The sequence below is a fragment of the Acanthamoeba castellanii genome (genome assembly GCF_000313135.1).
Source record: "Acanthamoeba castellanii str. Neff unplaced genomic scaffold scf7180000084569, whole genome shotgun sequence".
NCBI lineage: Eukaryota > Discosea > Longamoebia > Acanthamoebidae > Acanthamoeba > Acanthamoeba castellanii.
The window spans coordinates 28,237-46,717 of NW_004457689.1; the positions used below are offsets into that span (position 1 = coordinate 28,237).

Sequence of the window (18,481 nt, forward strand, 5' to 3'; positions counted from 1 at the left end):
GAAGTACCGCCAGTTCTGCTGCGTTGGTCTTGGGGTGTATGATGTGACCGAGCTCACCCCTGGTTCGTGGTAGGAATAGGCGGAGACCCCGCCCGGCGCGGCGTACCGGCCGTACACGGAGCTGTAGTACCGGCCAGCGAACATCTCCACGGTCACGGCGCCCCGCGGCAGGAAGAGCGCATTGACGAAGCCGGCTCCGTGCATGCCGACCAAGATGCCCGTGTTCGACATCAAACGAACCTGCTCGAAAGCTGGTAAGCACGCAGGAAAAAGAAAGAGAGGGGGAGATCGGCAGGGAGCTGGCAGCACCTGGTCGAGCACGGGCAGCTTGTCCAAGTCGACTATGGCGATCGGCATGTGGGTAACTGCATATCACATCATCATTATGTGCGTTGTTAGTGGTGTGTGCGTGTGCGTGTGTTGTTGTTGTTGTTGTTGTTGTTGTTGTTGTTGTTGTTGCGCGTCACAAGCAGCCCATGTTGTTTACCTTCGGCGAGCAGGTAAGCCAGATCAAATTCGTTGAGAATGGTGGCTTGCTTCTGCACCAGGAGTGTCACCTAGGTAGGAACCGCGAGTGTGAGACTTGCCTGCGATGACCTGCCAAACGCACAGACAGAGAGATACCATACCTGGCCGGGGAGTCTCGTGTGTGGCGGCCTCTGCACGCGCTCATAGAACAATTCCTTGAACGCCAGCGCAGCGTCGACCGAATGGAAAGTCTGCAACGATGATAAAAGTCGTAAGCTGCTGAACGTCAAGTAAAGAACCAACGACCCAGGGTCTGAGATCTCTCTCTCTCTTGTGTGTGGGGGTGCGCGCCAAGGGAGGGGGTACGGGTGTGGCTGGTTCTTCGGTCCGCCACAGCTGCAGCGAGTTCAGGTCGGCGACCGCACATTTACCGGCCGAGGGCGGCGCCACAAAGGTGATGCCAGGAAACATGGCCTCGAACATGGCTGCACCGAACACCACGAGATCAGATCCCCCGAGGTGACTGCGCATGAGAGCGACATTGGGGCAGGTACCCATGCCCCACGGTGATGGCTCGACTGGCGCTGCGAGCGTCTTGATCGGAGGAATGCTGAGGTGGTGCGCCGCCACAGAAAGCGGATCAGCCCACCACAGTGCGACGTGAGTCAAGGAACAAGGTGTGCTGGGTACCTTGCGCCCAGGAGATGGTGCAGTGACCACGCGTTGACAACGCACTTGACCCAGTGCTCCGGGTCCACCTTTTCATTGCAGTAGTAGACCCCCACCGGCTCCCTCTCCCCCTGCATTGGCATATACAAAATAAATGGAAATTTTTTAAAAATTATAAATCAATAAAATAGATTAAAAACATAAATAAATAATAAAATAAATAATAAAAAAGAACGAAAACGGCGGGAGGGGGAGAGGGACGTCTGAGCCGTGGCAGTGACGGTAAGCAGCCAGCACGTTGCCATCGCCTCTGCGTTCCGCCGTGGCCTCGCCATCAGCTGCGACGAGGTGCCGCGCGACCAGTGCCGCTCCGCTCAAGCTCGCCGACTCGACGGGGTCCGCTGCCTCGCTGGCTGCTCGTTGCCGGTCGTCCTTCTCGTTCGCGGCATAGGTGGCCACCAGGTCGTCCACACCGCCCACCACCAGCACTTGCCCCGTGGCCACCTGCTCCTTCCTTCTCGTCACCGACGTCTTGGTGGTGGTTTGGTTCTTCTTCTTCTGCGTTTCCGCTTTCATCTGCGCCGGAGAAGGAGATGCGACCTCGGCGGCGGCTGGAGTCGTCACGGCCGCTGGAGGCGCCTTGGTCGGCTCTTCGTTCTTCTTTCCCTCCACCTCCTCCTCGACTGGTCGCTCCACGCTGGCTTCGAAGGGGGCGGAGGAGGTGGCGGGCGAGGATCCGATGCCTCCGGAGGTGGTACTAGTGGTCCGCTGGAAGATGAGAAAGAGGAAGAGGGCGAGGAGAACGAAGAATACGAGGAAGGGCAGCGTCCACCACATGGTGCGACGCGCCCGCATATGATGCGCCGGCGGCCTTCCCCTCATCTTGCCTCTTTACCTTAGCACGTGTGCCACGTCTCGCTTTTCATTCTTTTTTCTTTTCTTTTTCATTTCTCTTTTCTTTTTTGTGCGACTGAAGGCCGTCGCTACTCTTCTTCTTCTTCGCTCTCTTCTTCGCTCTTCTTCTCGTTGTCGTGGTGTTCAACCTCGCCTTCGTCCTCGCTCATGGCCTTGAGGTTTCCCCACTTCGGAGGTTGGCCTCGCTTGGTTGACGTGGCGGCGTCGCCTTCTTCCCGCGCCTTCCGCAACCGCGCCACCAGTTCGTTCTTCGCGCCCGACGTTCGCTGGCCTCGCCGTCGGAGCTCAAGACGCAGCTGTTCCAACAACAACAACAGAAGAAGAAGAAGAATCAAAACATGAGCCCGCGACGATGCTGTCAAGGAGAGGGAGGAGTGTGTACCTGATCGGTGGTCATATCGTCCAACACGGGGAGGTTTGTGGTGTCCAACTCGGGGCTCTCTTCCTCCTCGGCCTCGTTTGGCTTCTTGGCCTTCTTCGTCTTTGTGGCTTTGGTGCGCCTCGATCCTCCCTCCCGCTTGCGCTTGGGTGTGACGAGGGAGGTGGCGGCCTCCTCCTGAACCTCCTCGAGCTCCTCTTTCCCTCTGATTGGGAACTCATTCAGCCGAGTTCGCAGATCCAGGAAACCACACACCCACCACAACACACCGCGCACATGGGTGCTTTACCTAAACGCGACAGCGGTTTGGTCCTTTGGCGGGGGAAGCGAGGACAGTTCCTCGTACTGCGACTTGGCCAGCGCCGAGTGCACGTTGCGTCTCAGATTGTCACTGCGCGCGAGTGGGGGCATGCCAGTAAGTCTGGCTGTGTGTGTCTCTCATGGAGAGTGCTTCCAGGGTACCAGTAAACATCGAGCCAGTCGAAGTAGTTGAGATAGTTCCACAGCCGCTTCTTGAACTCCACGTACTCCGGCACGTCGTATTGCGGCTCGGAGAGGAAGTGCGTGAGCATGGTGTAGGCGTACTGCACGATGAATAGCGGATGCTCGACCGACAAGAACACGTTGTGCAGTCCGTCGGTGAATCGGCCCGCGTCTGCGTTGTTCAGTGTACGAAGCGAACGCGTAAGAAGAAGGCAAGACGGTGAGGCGAAAGGGGAGAGAAAGAGAGATGTACGTATGCCCCAGAGTGGGAGGGTGACATCGTGTTTCCGGGCTGCTTCGACGATCGGCGAAACAGGGCCGCCGGCCATCCCCACTTCCGCGCTGCCGTTGTACAATCCGAGGCGCTGGGATGAGCTCTCGTGCACCTGACGAGCAAGAGAACCGGTAACAAAATTGAGTGAGCAAGCTAGGCCGATAATCGACTAGAGTCCGGCAAGATGCAAATGTGGAGGTGGTGGGTACCGTGCCCAGCGATACGACAATGTTGCGCTTGGGATAGTGGTGGAACATGGAATGTACGAATTCAGGCCAGGTGTCGGCAGCTCTCGAGTTGAAGAAGGGAAGCCGCTTCAGCTTCGAGGCTTGCTGGTACACCTGCACCAGACAAGCGATCAAGGGAGTTGAGCGAGAGAGAGGCGCAACGGAAGAGAGCAGAAGGCGAGCCGCTACCCTCACATAGCTATCGTATTTCCCAAGGAGACGGTCCGGGTCTGCCTCCCCGACCGCGAAGCCGCCCACCATCACCGGCTCTTGCGTGAAGACGTCGGTCTGCATGAATGGCTGTGATGAGCGATCGCCGTACGGTGGGGCAGCGAGTAAGTGACGGCGAGAGCAGGAGCGTAGGGTACATCGGGCAGGAAATAGGGCGGAGGAAGGAGGAGATCGGTGGGCGTGGTGATCCGCAGGAAGACAAAGTCGCGCCACACCCAGTGCTCGGCCGACCGCTCGCGGAAGGTCGACATGGGGTCGATGTCGGACGGCATCTTGTTGATGTCGGTCCAGTTGAGCTCGGTGCCGAACCACAGTGGCGGATCCTTGTAGAGTTCGGGGTGCGTGCGGCACACGCGGAGCCCGGCCATGCGCGAGTTGTCAGAGTCGACCCGGGCCAGCACGTGCTCTCGGACGACGTAATCGTTTCGCTTCTCTATGACCGGGTGGAAGAGGTGGTGTCTAGGGCACGAACGAGTACAAACACAGCGTTAGGAGACGCGCCACGCATAACAGCAACTCTTGTCGCTACGACTCACCTCACAGTCAGCACGAGGTTGGGAGCCACAGCGACGCCGGTGGCGAAGTGGTGCTCCATTTGCTTGGTGTCCTTGTGCACGAAATCGAATCTGTGGTGAACCAGGGCTTGATGATTAGCTTTAACTGGCGCGCGAGCTGAACGGCTGACTGGGCCAAGTTACGCACCGCAGCTTCAGTGTGGCGCCGGCGAAGCCCTTGACCAGGTCCTTGTTAGCCTTGAGCAGCTGGGCGGCTCGCGGATGCTCCTGAATGTCCTTCCTCGTCTCCGGCGTCGTGTTGAGTGTGCACTCGCCCTCCAGATGCACCGTATAGGTGGGATTCACCTTTGCTGCAATGCAAAATGAAGAGGGCCAGATTGGTCAATACATTGCCAACCACTGAATCTGCCATTCGCTGACGTGGAAATAGCGTGGTTGACCCAGACCAAGCAACAACGAAACGTGACAGAAGGTGGAAGGTGGTGTACCAGTGTCCACGTCGACCTGGAGCACCTCGAGGCCCATGTCTGGGGTGCGGTAGGGGCGGTGGGCTGTGAACCGGCTGAGGGTGGAAGTCACTGTAGAGACAGTGTCGGCAGCCGCGGGCGAGGCGGGTGAAGCCAGCGGCGAAGCACCGCCCGCCGCGGTGCGCGTGGGCCGAGCGCGCGAAGAAAGGGGAGGGCTGAAGGGCGAAGGCGGCACCCTGACGCTGGGAGAAGGTGCAGCCGACGTCGGGAGGGCACCCGAGGAGAAAGGCGAGGAGGGCGTGGTGGGGGTTCGGGCACCCGCATCGGCCGGCAGATCGTGCTCTTGACGCGTAGGCGAACTCACAAGGATGCTGGGCACCTCAGGGCGGTCCGTGCCAGACATGATGGCCGACAAATCGGTGCTCGATGTTGCAATGCTGCCATTCGTCGAATTTGACGGGCGACGCGGTCTGCGTTTGATGAATGCTGTGGAGGGTGAGCTCATCGTAATCTTCTCGACGTCGGCTCGATCAGTTGCCTCCTCCATTGCTAATATTATAACTGCCAGTTAGAGCTGTGTCCGGAGTTAAGATTAACCTAACCGTGAAAGAATGTGGTTAAACAGTTCTAACGGTTTCGGGCATTCCTTGGTTGGCCACAACACCGCACAACCTCACTGAAATTCTGAGAATTTTCAGGTAATTTTTCCTTTTTGCGAGTGGTGCCTGTTCGCAAAAGAGAAGGCACCACAAAATAAAAGGACCGCACATTCAACTCACAAAGCACTGTCGCCAATCACACTGGGAGAGCCGGCCGTCATAGCCGACCGTGACCTTTGATCCGCCAGCGCGGGCGACCATGCTGCCGAAGCAGCAGCCGATGGCAAAGGCATCCTCCAGCTGCAGCGTCTTCCCGACAATGCCGCAGATGTCGTACTTGCGCAGCACGGTCCGGCCGAAGCTGTGGTGGAAGGCGGTCACACGGTCGCTCCGCTCGGTTCTCGGGCGGCGGAAATGTTGTCAGCTTTGAGTTCCTGCGGCCAGAATCGATCCCGCCCTGTCGACGTTTATCTGTTTGTGCACAAATTTTGCAGCATTGTCGGCACATGTTTTGCATTCCAGTTAAACATATAACCAAAAAACTTAACTCCGGACACAGCTCTACTGCCAGTAGCTTTGTTTGGCCTTTGCGACCGTTAACAGCTTTTCTTGTCGCACTTTCGAGGAAACTTTTATAAATTAGTTTAAAGTCGACTTCTGCTTTTGGCGGGAAACGCAGGCGCAACAATCGCTGGATTCATCGGGCACCATTTACTTTGCCCCAAGTATTAGGATTCGCTTGCGAATGTTGTGGGTTGATAAGCACCGACCGCGCCAACTCGCGCAGCTGGACTATCATGAGCCTCTGACCAACCAGCTGCAGAAAATGGTTCGCTTCTTTCACTCAGAAATTGCGGGCGATTGAGAGTCTGCTGGCAAATGCTGATGAGCATTCGTTATGTCATCCCCAGGCCACTGCAGGGGATTTCCCGCATCTGCTTTTCTTTGGCCCCACCGGAGCCGGCAAGAAGACCCGAATCATGGCCCTTCTTCGTGAATTGTTCGATGCCGGTGTGGAAAAGGTAATTCGCCTTTGATCTCACGTTTGAGAGCACCATCTGCGCTTGTTGCTGACCTTCATGCCTTCACTCGGCCTGCTTTCAGCTGAAAATCGATCACAGAGACTTTAAGGTGTGCCTCTTTCCCCATAGCTGCAGTTCATGAGCAGCTTTGTTGAAGCTCACCATTGCCTTCTTGCTCTTCAGCTTCCCAGCAGCACAACGATCGAGCTGAGCATCGTGAGCAGCGCGTACCACATCGAGCTCAACCCCTCCGATGCGGGCTACCACGACAGGCTCGTAGTGCAGGAGGTGATCAAGGAGATTGCGCAGAGCCCTCCGCTTGATACCACTAACAAACCACCCTTTAAGGGTACATTCAGCTCCCTACCCATACACTTTTAGCTTTTGATCTGTGACTAAGCAACACTTCTTCAGTGGTGGTGCTGAATGAGGTTGAGCGATTATCCAAGGAGGCCCAGCACGCCCTGCGCCGAACAATGGAGAAGTACATGTCGGTGTGCCGCCTCATCCTCTGCTGCAACTCCACGTCCAAGGTACGGGAAGAGGTCTTGCTCTGCACTTGCACTGAAAACGACAGCAAACTGAAGTTCTCGAGTGACCTATCGCCAGGTAATTGATCCTGTTCGCTCGCGATGCTTGATGATCCGAGTTGCCGCTCCCTCGCTCGACGAGGTAAGCCCGCCGTAACTGTTTGTGATGTGCGCGCTTGCCGCGAGGAGTGTCAATCGTGCTGTATTGACTTGACGGCCGGGTTGGCAGGTCACCAAATCCTTGCAAGCGATCAGCAAGAAGGAGGGCATCACCCTGCCTCCCGAGCTGGCCCGATCGATTGCCGTGCAGTCCGACAGGAATTTGCGTAAGGCCATCCTGATGCTCCAGGCCACCCACACAGCGAAGTGCGTTGCTCTCCTTATGTCATACTCTGGACGATCTGAACCGGCTTGCTCCATTCTTGTCTCACCGCCATTGGGTGGCCACCTGGCAGGTACCCCTTTGAGAAAGGACAGCGAGTCGAGATGACGGACTGGGAGGAGTTCATCGTCCGTCTGGCCCAGTTCATCATTGACGAGCAGAGCCCCAAGAGGTAGCTCGTTGCCGAAACGTCTCGTCTCTACTTGACCCTGGCGCAGAGACTGACGCGCGTCTGTGTTGGGCTTGTATGGCCGTAGGTTGATGGACGTTCGCAACCAGCTGTACGAACTTCTCAGCCACTGCATCCCCCCAGAGGTCATCATCAAGGTTCGTCCTTTCTGTAGCCTTGAGTAGTAGTTCGTTAAACCCACTTGACACTTCCGTGCGTGACCGACCGACAGAAACTTGCACTGGAGCTCCTGAAGAAGCTGGACACCTCCGTCAAGTATGAGGTCATTCGTTGGGCCGCCTTCTACGTACGCTTCACCTTCACCTCCTCGCCCACCTCTTTTCCTCTGCTACCGAGACGCCAGTGCCCGTGTTGATGGTCGGGATTGACGTGCAGGAGCACCGCATGCAAATGGGCAGCAAGGCCATCTTCCACCTCGAGGCGTTCGTGGCCAAGTTCATGTCCATCTACAAACGGTACGTTGTCCTCGCGTCGTGTCGTGTCGTGTGTCGTCCTGACTCTGCCTCCACTGTGCAGGTTTTTGATCAGCAGCATGATCGGGTTCGAGTGAAGGCGTGTGTTAAGAATGTTTGGAATGACTATGAATGGAATGTAGTCACGTTTACGGCAATTGTCGTTTGATTTTCAGTGGATGCGCTTTCGACATCTGCCGGCGGTGGCCCACATGTCACCGTGCCGGCTTGTCTCTGTGAGCTCTACCCGAGACCGCTCTGGCTTCCCTCTTTCGGCAGACCTCCCACGCCGTCAGCTTTCCGATAACTTCTCCCCACGGTACAGCTACTACAAACGACTAACAACAGCGACCACAAAGCCCCACATTACAACAACTTCACCACACTACAATGAGCTATCAGTATCCTTCCAGTATGAGCGGCCTTCAGGCCCCTCCCGCTGGCAGCAGCTTCCCGATGCCCGGCCTGCAGAGTGGCCCCGTTGACGCTGCCGGCTACAGCATCAAACCACAGGTTCGTCTTCTGGTCTTTCTCCTTGGGGCGCAGGATTGCTCAGGGATCATGAGTCATGACTCCATTCCTTAGAACCCCATGATGGGTGGCTACCCTGGCGCGCCGACTGGTCTCGCCGCAGGCGGCGCTGCTTATCCCCCGATGTTGCCCGGCGTGGGCGGTCCCGCGGACCCCTACGGTGCCTCCGCTGCGGGCGCCTATCCTCCTCCCCCGGTCGGCAGTAACCTCCCGATGGGCGGCGCCTCCTCCGCCTTCGGTGGCAACACCAACGATCTCTACGCTCACGCCCAGGTACTGTCATCTCCTCATGTGCTTGCGCGAGCTGCGTTTTCGCCCCTCGACTCACCACGATGGGCGACAGCAATACGGGCTCAGCCGAGGCGAAGTGGATGCCGCGCTGCAAACCTACCAGGAGATGAGCAACATGGACCGCGGCATGCTGGCCTCGCTCGGATCGGGCGGCACCCTCCAGAACCTCCTCCGTCGCATCTTTGGACAGTCGAGCACAGGCACTGGCGCAGGCGCTGGTGGCGTCGTCAACGATCAACTTATGGGCAATCTCAGCCGCATCCTAGCCAACTCGCTCTCCACTGGCCGAGTACTCTGCCTGCTCCTTCTCCCAACGACAATGTCTAACAATGCCTAATAACCTCTTTTCCTTGTGCAGTTGCCAACCATCAAAGAGTTCCTCACCCTGATCGGCAGGAACAAGATGGTATGAAGCACTTACCTGCTGCACTCTGTGTGTGTTCGCTCACTGTGCGCTCCACGCTACAGCAATATGGAGCTCCGGGTGGCATGGGCGCCATGGGAACGGGCATGGGCCAGCAACAGTACCCGCCGGGCGGCGGAATGGGCATGGACCAGCAACAGTACCCTCCTGGCGGCATGGGCATGGGCATGGGCCAGCAACAGTACCCGCCTGGCGGCATGGGCATGGGCGGCGGCATGCCCCCCTACTAACGCGAGCGCGTTGTGTTTCCCTCTCCACCCTCGTGAGAGCAAGAGGGAAGGAGAAAATGCATTTCCCTTTGTGGCACTTGATTGTCTTCGCCCCCCCCCCTCCACAAACGCCAACTTCCCCTCAAAACTAGTTGGCACGGAGCTGCTCCCCGTCTGAGATCTGTTGAGACCAGAGATCTGTCTTTTGAGTGGCCGGTCAACACTCAACTCTCTTGAGTAGCCTAGGGTGGGCCGGTCAACACTCAACAGGGAAGATGCAGTGCATGGGTCACACGAACAAGGAATTCTCTGGCCGGGAGTTGACCTCCGGGCCTCAAGCTCGGCCAGACAGAAGAGTTCCTTGGCGCCACATTCAGGCCTCTGGCCAGCGCCAATTAGTTCCGAAGATCTAAACCCTGGCTTTCCTGGTGGCTGATGGACAACTCTATCGCGCTCGTAGGGACTTCAACAACAAGCCCTTGGGAGGTCAGCTTGCGACGGGTGACGACAGCTTTGTGACACATTGACATGGTTCGCAGTCAGCGGCTTCGCCTAACCTTTAGCAGAACCACTTCACATACCACCATCCCCTTCTCACGCCCAGACAGCCCTAACTTCAACATGAGCTACCCGATGTACCCTCCTGGCCCGCAGAGTGGCTTCGTGGACCCTGCCGGCTACCCCATCAACCCTTCTGTACCCTCTCCTCAGCCATTTGTATTGATCATTGTCTGTGTTGGTTGCTGATCTAGGTCCAATGACTCAGTATGGGGACTATCCACCCCTAGCGTACGGCTATGGCGCCCCGAGCTACCCTCCGCCTCCTGGCTGCATGGGTTCGGGCTACTGCTCCATGGACCAGTACAGCGCAGGCCCTCCTGCTGGCGCCTATCCTGCTCAACCACGCGGGACGCCTTCGCTGTACGGTGACCACCACCCGGAAGAACTCTACAACCACGGCCAGGTATGATCATGTCCGAACGTAAGAGCTCCCACCCTGCATTGAATGCTCACTGGCGATCGGGGACAGCAATACGGGATGACGCGTGGTGAGGTGGACGAGGCGCTCAAGCAGTACCAGGAACTGAGCGAGAAGCAGCAGCGCGGCGAGACGGGCGAGACGACGGACCGTGGCATGCTGGGCGACATGATCCTCAACTTCCGCTTGCCCAGCATCATGGAGTTCCTCACCCTGATGGGCTCCAACAGAATGGTACCACTCTCATCAACACTGCTTGACCACACTGACACTTTCCTCCGTCCAACAACTACAGCACTACGTGCCGGTCGCGCCGGGGCCAGCGCCGCCGATGTACCCCCCGCCTCCAGTGTACAGTCCCTATGGCTACCCCGTCTACCCAGGGGCCAAGTACAAGGCCAAGGAAGACCCGTCCAGCGCAACGGAGCAGAGCTGAAGCAGCAAGCAAAAGAAAACAAAATAAAATCGGCGTCGTCGCCCTGGTTGTACGCGATGCACTCGGGCAGGACCTTGCGCAGCACTCGCGAGGTGGCGTCGCCTCCGTGTCCGTCCGACACCCCCAAAGCAAAGATCCGGCGGCGTCCATCGGCCACACGCCACAAACGTCACGTCCTCCATGTGCGGTCGCTGGCCCTGTCGCTGTTCGATGCCGATCTCGGCGCGAATGTCGCTGGTGGTTCGCGGGGCATTGAACATCGAAAGGCGGGGCGTCGGGAAATGGCGGTTGATGGTGTAGGCGGCCCGCATGAGGTGCTGGATGCGCACCCACCGGTGCGTGTATCCTCCCCGTGGCTTGCGCACCTTCTTGGCGGTCCAATCCTGGCCATCGCTGCCCCGCGAGGCTTGCCGACAAAGGACGCATTCGCGCTCGCCTCCGGCGCTTTGCGGATGGGGCTGCGTGGGTATATGATTGGTGTCTGGACAGAATATCCTGCCCGGAGGGATGCAGCGATGTGATCGCTTCGTTTTCGTTGTATCCAGCGACGCAGGCCACCTCTTGGGTACCGTTCCGTGACTGGAAGAGCGTCGATGTCCACAGGACGAACTCGGTGGTTTCTTCATGTTCACAAAACTCGGCCAAGTGATAGAGAGCCTCGGACATGTGTCGTTCAGCGATCGTCCACTCAAGATCCGTCATTTGCTCCACATACAAGACATTGGCAACAACTGCCTTATCACGATTGTCAATAATCTGAAAGTGAATCAAGGCAGATCCCCATGAGGCGATCTTGATGATCTGCAATTGGCGTCTCAACATGTCCAGCACACCCTTTGTGCATGCAATCCAAGATTGAAGACACGAGCGCTGGTGTGCTGCCCCCCCATGCCACCAGAATAAATGACTTGGTCTATGACCACCACATTTGAACATGGATTGTGGCATGTGATCTTACATTGTGCATGGAGCCTCTCCACTTGTGTCACTATGCCAATACAAGTTCTCTGCCAGTGAATGCAGCCAGTGGTTGGCCAAGATTGTGCCCTACGCCATGTTCAACAATGGGCAGTGTTGGGGTATCAAGTGCAAGGATCCCAGTACTGCCTACCTCTCCAATGTTGTGCCAACAGACAAGTTCATGGGGCATGTGACTTGAAACGCCATACTGGGCAATGATGACAAGACTGTGGTGTTCATCACCCAATCCTACCTCACAATGCACACATTCAGCCATCCAGATCCTTCCACCTGACCATGTGCAAGGTTGTCAACCAGCTGCCTGTGCACTCTTCAACAATTGCTGGGACAGCAGCATGTACATCACAACCAAGTTGTTTGGCCCCTTGCCCAAGCAGTTGATCACACCCTGCAGGTTCCACACAGGCATCACAACAGTGGTGATCCAGAGACACAAGGCAAATAAACTAGTACATTTTCCCTAGATAGTGTCACATGAGGTTCTGGCCAAGCATGTGGCTGCGCAGCTCAAGCCACACACTGGGCATGAGCATGCCATCCCTGGCAGCATCCAATCACATGCTGTTGGCCACCCAACATGCAGTGTTGAGCCACCCCATGCTGTCATGTCATTCACATTCCTGGATGCAGTCTGTCCAATCATGCAGACCCTCCAGAAGAAGCATGTACACAGTGATCATGAGCATCCAACAGTGTAGCTGGATTGTGACCACCATGTCTTCCAACTGAGACCCAATCACAGTGCAATCCTCCTGCAGGTGCCAATTGGCACAGCAATGGCAATCCCAAGATCCACCAACTGCCAACCTCAGCACAGTCATGAAGAAGATCCAATACACCAATACCTACTCAGGAGAGAGCCACTGGACACTGAAGGAAGGTGTCAAGGGTGGTTGGTCTGTGGGTAGTGTGCCTGGCTGGAATATTGAACCAAACTTCCAGACAATGCCACCTTTGCCCTCCATGCAGATGTTATGTTATGTTTCCCTGCAACAGCTCAGGGTAGCAAGGGAATCACCCTGCACAGTGTGACAGTCAATGACCCTTACATCATCCCTCCCCATCACAAGCTTATGGTCACACCTGTGGTCACAAGCAAGGTGACCAATTGGGTCTTCAATGTGGAGGTGACTGTCCAAGGCAGTATCACCCTCAACTTTAACCCTCCTGTGGCCCTCAGCCCCAACCCCAACAATAAGCACCATTACTGGTGGGCACTGATTTTTGTTGTGCTAAAATCGTGTGAGATTCTTGACCTACCATGTGGCTTGCTCCAATTTCAGCCCTCAGGGGAATTATCGCCACAAGGGGCCCGGTATCCCCTGCGAATTGTCGCCGCCACAAGGGGTCCGGTATCCCCTGCAAATTATCGCCGCAACTTTGGCGTTAAATACCCCTGCATGGATTCATCTTTAACTATTTTGATTAATCTTGTTTCCGTCATGCAACGAGTGAGGACTGCCGCACCTTGCCTTGACAGCGCTGCTGGCCGCCTTGTGCCCGCCCAGGCCGGAGCCAGAGTTTTCTCCACTGCCTCAGGTACGACTTGCTCCTTGTGTGCTCCTCCCCCCCCCACAACCAAGTGAATCTGTTATCGTTCACCTGCGGTCTTCGACTGGTTCAAAGGTGCCACGGGGACGCCAGCTGCCGCGCCCACAGTTGACAAGCTGCATGCGCTCATGTACACCTACGTGGACGGCATTCTCGAGAAGCGTGCGCCCCATCGCGCGGCGCACCTGGCCTACGTCAAGCAGTACGAGGACGACGGCCGCCTGGTGGCCGGCGGCGCGTGGGAAGACGCCAGCGGCGGCTTGATCGTCCTCCGCACCGATACCGCCGACGACGTCCATCGCTTCGCTCATGACGACCCCTACGTCAAGGCCGGCCTCGTCACACGCCACGAAGTGCGCCCGTGGCTCGTTGTGGTCGGCACCGCCAAGAAGGAACCCTCGTCGTGAGGCCTGTTCACATGTGTTCGGCCGGGCTTTATGAGAACAGTGTTTGCTGTAGCTTCCGCTCTTACAGCTTGGCGTTGTGGTGCTCGATCGAGAGCGACGGTGCTGGTTGTCGTTCGTCGAGGCCGAACACATTACAGGCGTTCTTCCACATGAAGCGCTCGTAGATCTCGGGCGCGAGACGCAGGTCGCGCTGCACGCTCTCCACACAGCGCTTCCAGCTGAGCTGCGGGAAGTTGGTGCCGAACAGGACCTTGTCTCGCCCGTGCGTGGTCATGAAATGGACCAACGGCTTCGGGTAGTAGCGCGGCAAGTAGGCCGAGGTGTCTGCACGGTTGGACCCCGACCCGCCACCGTGTGTGAGCACTGTGCCAACATGAAGAAGACCCAGCCAGCAGGGTTCAACAGCGCACCGATGTACACGTTGTCAAACTTCCACGCGAGGTTGATCATCTCCTCGGTCCACGGATGGCCGATGTGTCCGCCCACGATCTTGAGGTCAGGGAAGGTCAGCGCCACCTCCTCCAAGTAAGGGACCGGCCTAAAGTACATCAATGGCCACCAAACAACAATCATCATCAGCAGCCCAAGTAGTGTTCGCAGCGCGAGCCCGCAGCAGGGACTCGGTGGCGCACCGGCCCGGCTCGGACGGCATCAGGGGTCCTGTGTGGCCAACCTGAGGACAGAACGGAATGCCCAACTGGGTGCACTTCACTGTTGGGTTGAGAGCGGTGAGATGAGCTTGAAGTCCCTACAAAACGAGCACGTGGCCCTGGGCCAGGCGTACCGTAGAGAGGGTAGTAGAGCTTGTCATTGGGCGGAAGCTTCCACAGCCAGCCTGTTGCATCTCACTGTCAGTTCAATGCGCTGAAACCAGAGCTCTGGGGTGGAGAAGAACGCGTGCGGTACCCAACACTTTAAGACCCTTGAAGCCGTACTCACACACGGCCTTCTCGAGCATCTCGACGGCCTCCACGGGCTTGTCGAGGTCCACCGTCGCAATGCCCACAAACCGATCAGGGTAGGCCCGCGTGTACTCTGTCGGGCAAGCCTGAGTGCACCACGCAGCTTGCTGTGTGGTGGGAGCAGCGTGGTACCCAGAACTTGCTCGTTGGTGAAGATCCACTGGCCGGGCCTGCACCAAGCGCACAGCATGATGCGGTCGATGCCTTCTTGGTCCATGAGCGCCACCAGCTGCTTCGGGCTCATGGTCAGGGCCTCAGCCTCCTGCGGCTTCGATGCGTTGGTGGGGGGAGAGGCGAGCAACGGGGACCCAGACTTGACGAACAGGCGGGCCACCTCGGGCAGCCGCCTCCATACTTCTGCCGTAGGTGGGTTACACCACACGTCCACCACACTGCTCATCGTCCAGTGTACAGGTGGCGAAGAAGAGGAGTGTGTTGCGTATTTCGCACCCAAGCGAGATTTCGAGCTGGCCAGCAAATTGCTGGGTGCGTCTGGCCGTTGCCTCGTCTTTCTCTCTTGGTCAGCACACAACAAGCGCAGCAGCCAACACACACCGCAACTCGCCCTCCCATCTACTTCCCTGAGCCACCCACACCATAACAAACATGTCTCAACCGCACGGTGACGCATCTGCTGCCTACCCGCCCGGCGCCTACCCACCCCAGCAGGGCGGTGGCGCCTACCCGCCTGGCGCCTACCCACCCCAGCAGGGCGCCTACCCCCCTGGTGGCTTCCCTCAGCAGGCCGGCTACCCGCAGCAGCACGCTGGTGGCGCCTACCCGCCCGGCGCGTACCCTCCTCAGCAGGCCGGCTACCCGCAGCAGCACGCTGGTGGTGCCTACCCGCCTGGCGGCGCGTACCCCCCGCAGGCCGGCTACCCGCAGCAGGGCGCCTACCCGCCTGGCGCGTTCCCGCCCCAGGCCGGCCACCCCGCTGGCGCTCACGTTGACCCTCACGCTCAGGTACCCCGCACACCACCATCAAAGAAGATTTTATCTTTAGAGATCTGTGATGATCAGATCTGATCTGATTGTTTGATGTTGTGTGCTGTACGCGCAGGCGGTGCATGGTAAGGACAAGAAGGACAAGAAGGAGGGTAAAGAGGGAAAGGACAAGAAGGACAAGAAGGAAGGCAAGGAGGGCAAGGAGAAGAAGGACAAGAAGGAGGGCAAGGAGAAGAAAGACAAGGAGGGCAAGAAGGACAAGAAGGAGGGTAAAGAGGGAAAGGAAAAGAAGGACAAGAAGGAAGGCAAAGAGAAGAAGGACAAGCACTAGGAGCACTGTAACGTTTGTGAGGAGAACAACACGATCTTGTGCACACGCTTCTAGGCCTTTACTTCTTCTTATAGGATGACAAAGGGTGGGAAGATACCGTGGGGCACAGGCTGTTCAGACTCCTCGTCGGGGTTGGGGGCGTTGTCGTCGGTGCCCCAGCAGCGCTCCCGTCGGCCCACGAACTTGCGGTCGTAGTGGAGCTCGACCCGCAGTTCGCCCACGCGTTCCTGGTCGGTGAGCCGCCGCGGCCGCTGGAACCCGCCGCTCAACATGTTCCTGAGCATGCCACCGAGCTTCTTGTCGCGCAGCTCGTCCCTGTCTTCGCACAGCAGCTGAAGGCTCACCTCCAGCGTCTCCCGCTTCTCTTTGAGTATGCGCCGCCTCTCGAGCCGGAAATGCGCCTTGGCCCTAAGGGCACGAACAAGAAGAAAGGGGAGAGGGGGGGGATGCGGCGGGTGATGAGCACCAGCATGATGGCAGCGATGCGAGCGGGGCGAGGAGGGGTACTTGAGAACAGGAGTGCCTTCCTCCTTGCGCATGAAGAGGAAGGTGAAGATGAGATGCTTGACGTCACCGTGCAGAGGGTACATGCGATTCTTCCATTCCAGACCTGTTACTTCCTGTAATGAAGCCACTCGGTCGGTGAGCAGATACGCACGCGCACGCGGGAGGAGCAGCGTACCTTCTCATCGGTGAAGAGAACGGTGTCTTGACCGACCATGGATATGCAGTGTGGTGCTGTCTTCAGCTCCACAAAGTCGGCCTTGAAAGGTCGCAGCTTCGATGGACACTGCATGCTCAGCACTGTTCGAAGAAGGCGCAAGGAGTCTTAGAATAAGAACTGCACAACAGAAGAAGGAGTCTACTATGAAGCTCTACCTTTGATGCTCGCCTGCACGCCGCCATAGAGGTCCCACAACCGCTGCAGCCGTCACCAAGAGACGATCGCGTCAACTCAAAAGTCACCACAGCAAGGCACTGTAAGACAGAAGACGGCGGCTAACCTTGCGCATGCACTTGAACTTGCGTGGACCGCGTAGTTTGATGTGTAGCTGCTTATTCATGAGACAGGAGAAGATGTACTTGTCGAGCTGTTCCATCGCTCGCCCCGCCTCGAAGAGTCGATCCGTACGCTTCTGCAGCAAGCTTTCCACATTGTCCAACTCGTTGTGTCCGGCGCTCTGCGCGTCACACCAAGGAGGTGAGACACTACGGAAAAACGCGTACGACATGACACACGCACACGACGTACCGATATGGTGAGCAGGTATTTGGTGTAGTCCTGCTTCAAGCTGTCCACCCACTCCTTGTCTGCCCACGCCGGGTACTCCGGTGAGGCTGCGTAAAACTGTCCCACCAGCGTCTCCATGGCGGAGAAGATGCATCGCAGCTTGTCGTGTGCAGAGCCACTGCGCAGGTTACGGAGAGTATGTTCAGATTCCACGGCCAGCAGCGCTTCAGGGCAAAGACCAGCAATAAGGGTGGCAAGCAGATGGGGGGAGGAGAGAGGTACTCAAGCGATCCGTAAGGCAGCAGCTCGAAATCCTCGGGCGTCGTGAAGGCGTTCCACACCCGCTTGAATCCGAGATGCGAGATGATGGGCAGCATGTTGTGGACCTTGTCCTCCTCCCGGTTGTCGGACTTCTCTTCTTCATCTTCGTCGTCGTCGTCCTTGCTGGCGTCCACGCACGCATCACCGACGGAAGCATTGAGTGACGCCTCTCGCTCGTCCTCATCGCTGAGCACCACCCCTATGAGCTCCTCACCGGCAGTGCCGCAGTAGTAGATCCCTGAGCCGTCGCCCATAGCTCCGCCGCTGCTCGAGCCGTTGAGCTTCTTGGCAGCGGCCTGTGCAGAGTACAATCGTATCTTCTCCGCGCGCTGGACTTCCCTCTCGCGCTTTGCTTCTTGCTTCCGCTCCTTTTTCTCTCGCTTCTTGCAGTAGTACTGCCCCGTCCTGCTGAGCACGTTCCGCAAGTACAACCGGCACTCCCTGTCGCCGACCGGTGGACCCAATTCAATGTTGGCCGTCAGTCGCACTCGTTGAGCGGTCGCACAGCATCTGCATGAAGACGTACAGTGGATAGCGGTCCGCTGACTTGAACACGGCGTCGAAGAATGTGGCGCAAACCTTCCTCAGATTGAGCCCACTTTGGCGCGATTGTCGCACGTCGCTCAGCTGGACAGCTCAATCCAAGTTAGCAGGCAGAGGCCCTTGATCAAAGCAATAGATGGGAAGGTTACCGAGGTGTCGTAGGAGTTGTGCTGAAGCCAGGAGCGATCGGTCAGCATCGACCGCAGGGCATGCTGCAACATCGGTCGGCATCGAATACGCAGCCACGAAGACGCAAACACCACCGAAGGCGCCGTGGATCGCAGACGCGGCTCTGCACACAGAGCGCAGGGTAAACCCTCGGGAACATGCAGGCAAGCACCCATCGGAGACAGAAGACGTACTCTCGCGCTCAGCAGAGAAGAAAAGGAAGGAGAGGGCCTGCTGCGGCGGGAAGAAGTAAGCCAGCTCGCTGGCCAACGTGGCACGCTTCTCGGCCGGCGTCAACCGCATCACGAGCCACGTAAAGTCGTACTGCATCAAGAGCTGACCGGTTTCATCATCACCATGCGCGATCG

General features: G+C 57.6%; 9 protein-coding genes across 9 annotated transcripts in view; 5 read left to right on the forward strand and 4 right to left on the reverse strand.

The window, feature by feature from the left end:
• Positions 1-1,974, reverse strand: part of ACA1_039340 (uncharacterized protein) — a gene marked incomplete at both ends in the record, with an annotated part of 2,694 nt that extends 720 nt beyond the window's left edge. Inside the window, 9 exons of the mRNA XM_004354758.1 lie at positions 8-18; positions 107-240; positions 310-365; positions 488-557; positions 666-719; positions 835-953; positions 1,023-1,078; positions 1,159-1,268; positions 1,399-1,974. Coding sequence (XP_004354810.1) covers positions 8-18; positions 107-240; positions 310-365; positions 488-557; positions 666-719; positions 835-953; positions 1,023-1,078; positions 1,159-1,268; positions 1,399-1,974 — 1,186 coding nt within the window. The remainder of the gene's footprint in view (positions 1-7; positions 19-106; positions 241-309; positions 366-487; positions 558-665; positions 720-834; positions 954-1,022; positions 1,079-1,158; positions 1,269-1,398) is intronic.
• A 146-nt stretch (positions 1,975-2,120) lies between these two features.
• Positions 2,121-4,686, reverse strand: ACA1_039450 (SAP domain containing protein; the record flags this gene model as incomplete). The annotated part of the gene is made up of 11 exons (XM_004354759.1): positions 2,121-2,348; positions 2,435-2,636; positions 2,721-2,822; positions 2,894-3,086; positions 3,168-3,300; positions 3,398-3,529; positions 3,605-3,715; positions 3,784-4,105; positions 4,183-4,272; positions 4,349-4,511; positions 4,650-4,686. The coding sequence occupies 11 exons, from the start codon at positions 4,684-4,686 to the stop codon at positions 2,121-2,123; spliced, it is 1,713 nt and encodes a 570-aa protein (XP_004354811.1).
• A 1,521-nt stretch (positions 4,687-6,207) lies between these two features.
• Positions 6,208-7,901, forward strand: ACA1_039460 (replication factor C (activator 1) 3, putative; the record flags this gene model as incomplete). Its single annotated transcript, XM_004354760.1, has 11 exons — positions 6,208-6,249; positions 6,332-6,358; positions 6,433-6,598; positions 6,664-6,782; positions 6,859-6,921; positions 7,009-7,145; positions 7,235-7,333; positions 7,419-7,488; positions 7,563-7,637; positions 7,727-7,806; positions 7,868-7,901. The coding sequence occupies 11 exons, from the start codon at positions 6,208-6,210 to the stop codon at positions 7,899-7,901; spliced, it is 912 nt and encodes a 303-aa protein (XP_004354812.1).
• A 292-nt stretch (positions 7,902-8,193) lies between these two features.
• ACA1_039470 (uncharacterized protein) lies at positions 8,194-9,279 on the forward strand (the record flags this gene model as incomplete). The annotated part of the gene is made up of 5 exons (XM_004354761.1): positions 8,194-8,316; positions 8,389-8,607; positions 8,678-8,914; positions 8,984-9,031; positions 9,094-9,279. 5 exons carry the CDS (start codon positions 8,194-8,196, stop codon positions 9,277-9,279), a joined length of 813 nt encoding a protein of 270 aa, XP_004354813.1.
• A 600-nt stretch (positions 9,280-9,879) lies between these two features.
• ACA1_039480 (uncharacterized protein) lies at positions 9,880-10,673 on the forward strand (the record flags this gene model as incomplete). The annotated part of the gene is made up of 4 exons (XM_004354762.1): positions 9,880-9,954; positions 10,025-10,222; positions 10,289-10,471; positions 10,533-10,673. The coding sequence occupies 4 exons, from the start codon at positions 9,880-9,882 to the stop codon at positions 10,671-10,673; spliced, it is 597 nt and encodes a 198-aa protein (XP_004354814.1).
• Positions 10,674-12,727: 2,054 nt separating this feature from the next.
• On the forward strand, positions 12,728-13,612 carry ACA1_039490 (YCIIrelated domain containing protein; the record flags this gene model as incomplete). Its single annotated transcript, XM_004354763.1, has 4 exons — positions 12,728-12,864; positions 12,945-12,969; positions 13,163-13,193; positions 13,281-13,612. 4 exons carry the CDS (start codon positions 12,728-12,730, stop codon positions 13,610-13,612), a joined length of 525 nt encoding a protein of 174 aa, XP_004354815.1.
• Positions 13,613-13,673: 61 nt separating this feature from the next.
• ACA1_039500 (Amidohydrolase 2, putative) lies at positions 13,674-14,974 on the reverse strand (the record flags this gene model as incomplete). The annotated part of the gene is made up of 6 exons (XM_004354764.1): positions 13,674-13,936; positions 14,023-14,150; positions 14,245-14,323; positions 14,397-14,447; positions 14,519-14,647; positions 14,707-14,974. 6 exons carry the CDS (start codon positions 14,972-14,974, stop codon positions 13,674-13,676), a joined length of 918 nt encoding a protein of 305 aa, XP_004354816.1.
• A 206-nt stretch (positions 14,975-15,180) lies between these two features.
• ACA1_039510 (XYPPX repeat-containing protein) lies at positions 15,181-15,850 on the forward strand (the record flags this gene model as incomplete). Its single annotated transcript, XM_004354765.1, has 2 exons — positions 15,181-15,537; positions 15,635-15,850. The coding sequence occupies 2 exons, from the start codon at positions 15,181-15,183 to the stop codon at positions 15,848-15,850; spliced, it is 573 nt and encodes a 190-aa protein (XP_004354817.1).
• A 68-nt stretch (positions 15,851-15,918) lies between these two features.
• On the reverse strand, positions 15,919-18,443 carry ACA1_039520 (uncharacterized protein; the record flags this gene model as incomplete). Its single annotated transcript, XM_004354766.1, is given in 10 exon segments — positions 15,919-16,258; positions 16,358-16,470; positions 16,533-16,654; positions 16,730-16,772; positions 16,855-17,031; positions 17,103-17,259; positions 17,364-17,912; positions 17,929-18,029; positions 18,095-18,237; positions 18,308-18,443. The coding sequence occupies 10 exon segments, from the start codon at positions 18,441-18,443 to the stop codon at positions 15,919-15,921; spliced, it is 1,881 nt and encodes a 626-aa protein (XP_004354818.1).
• Between the last annotated feature and the right edge of the window lie 38 nt (positions 18,444-18,481).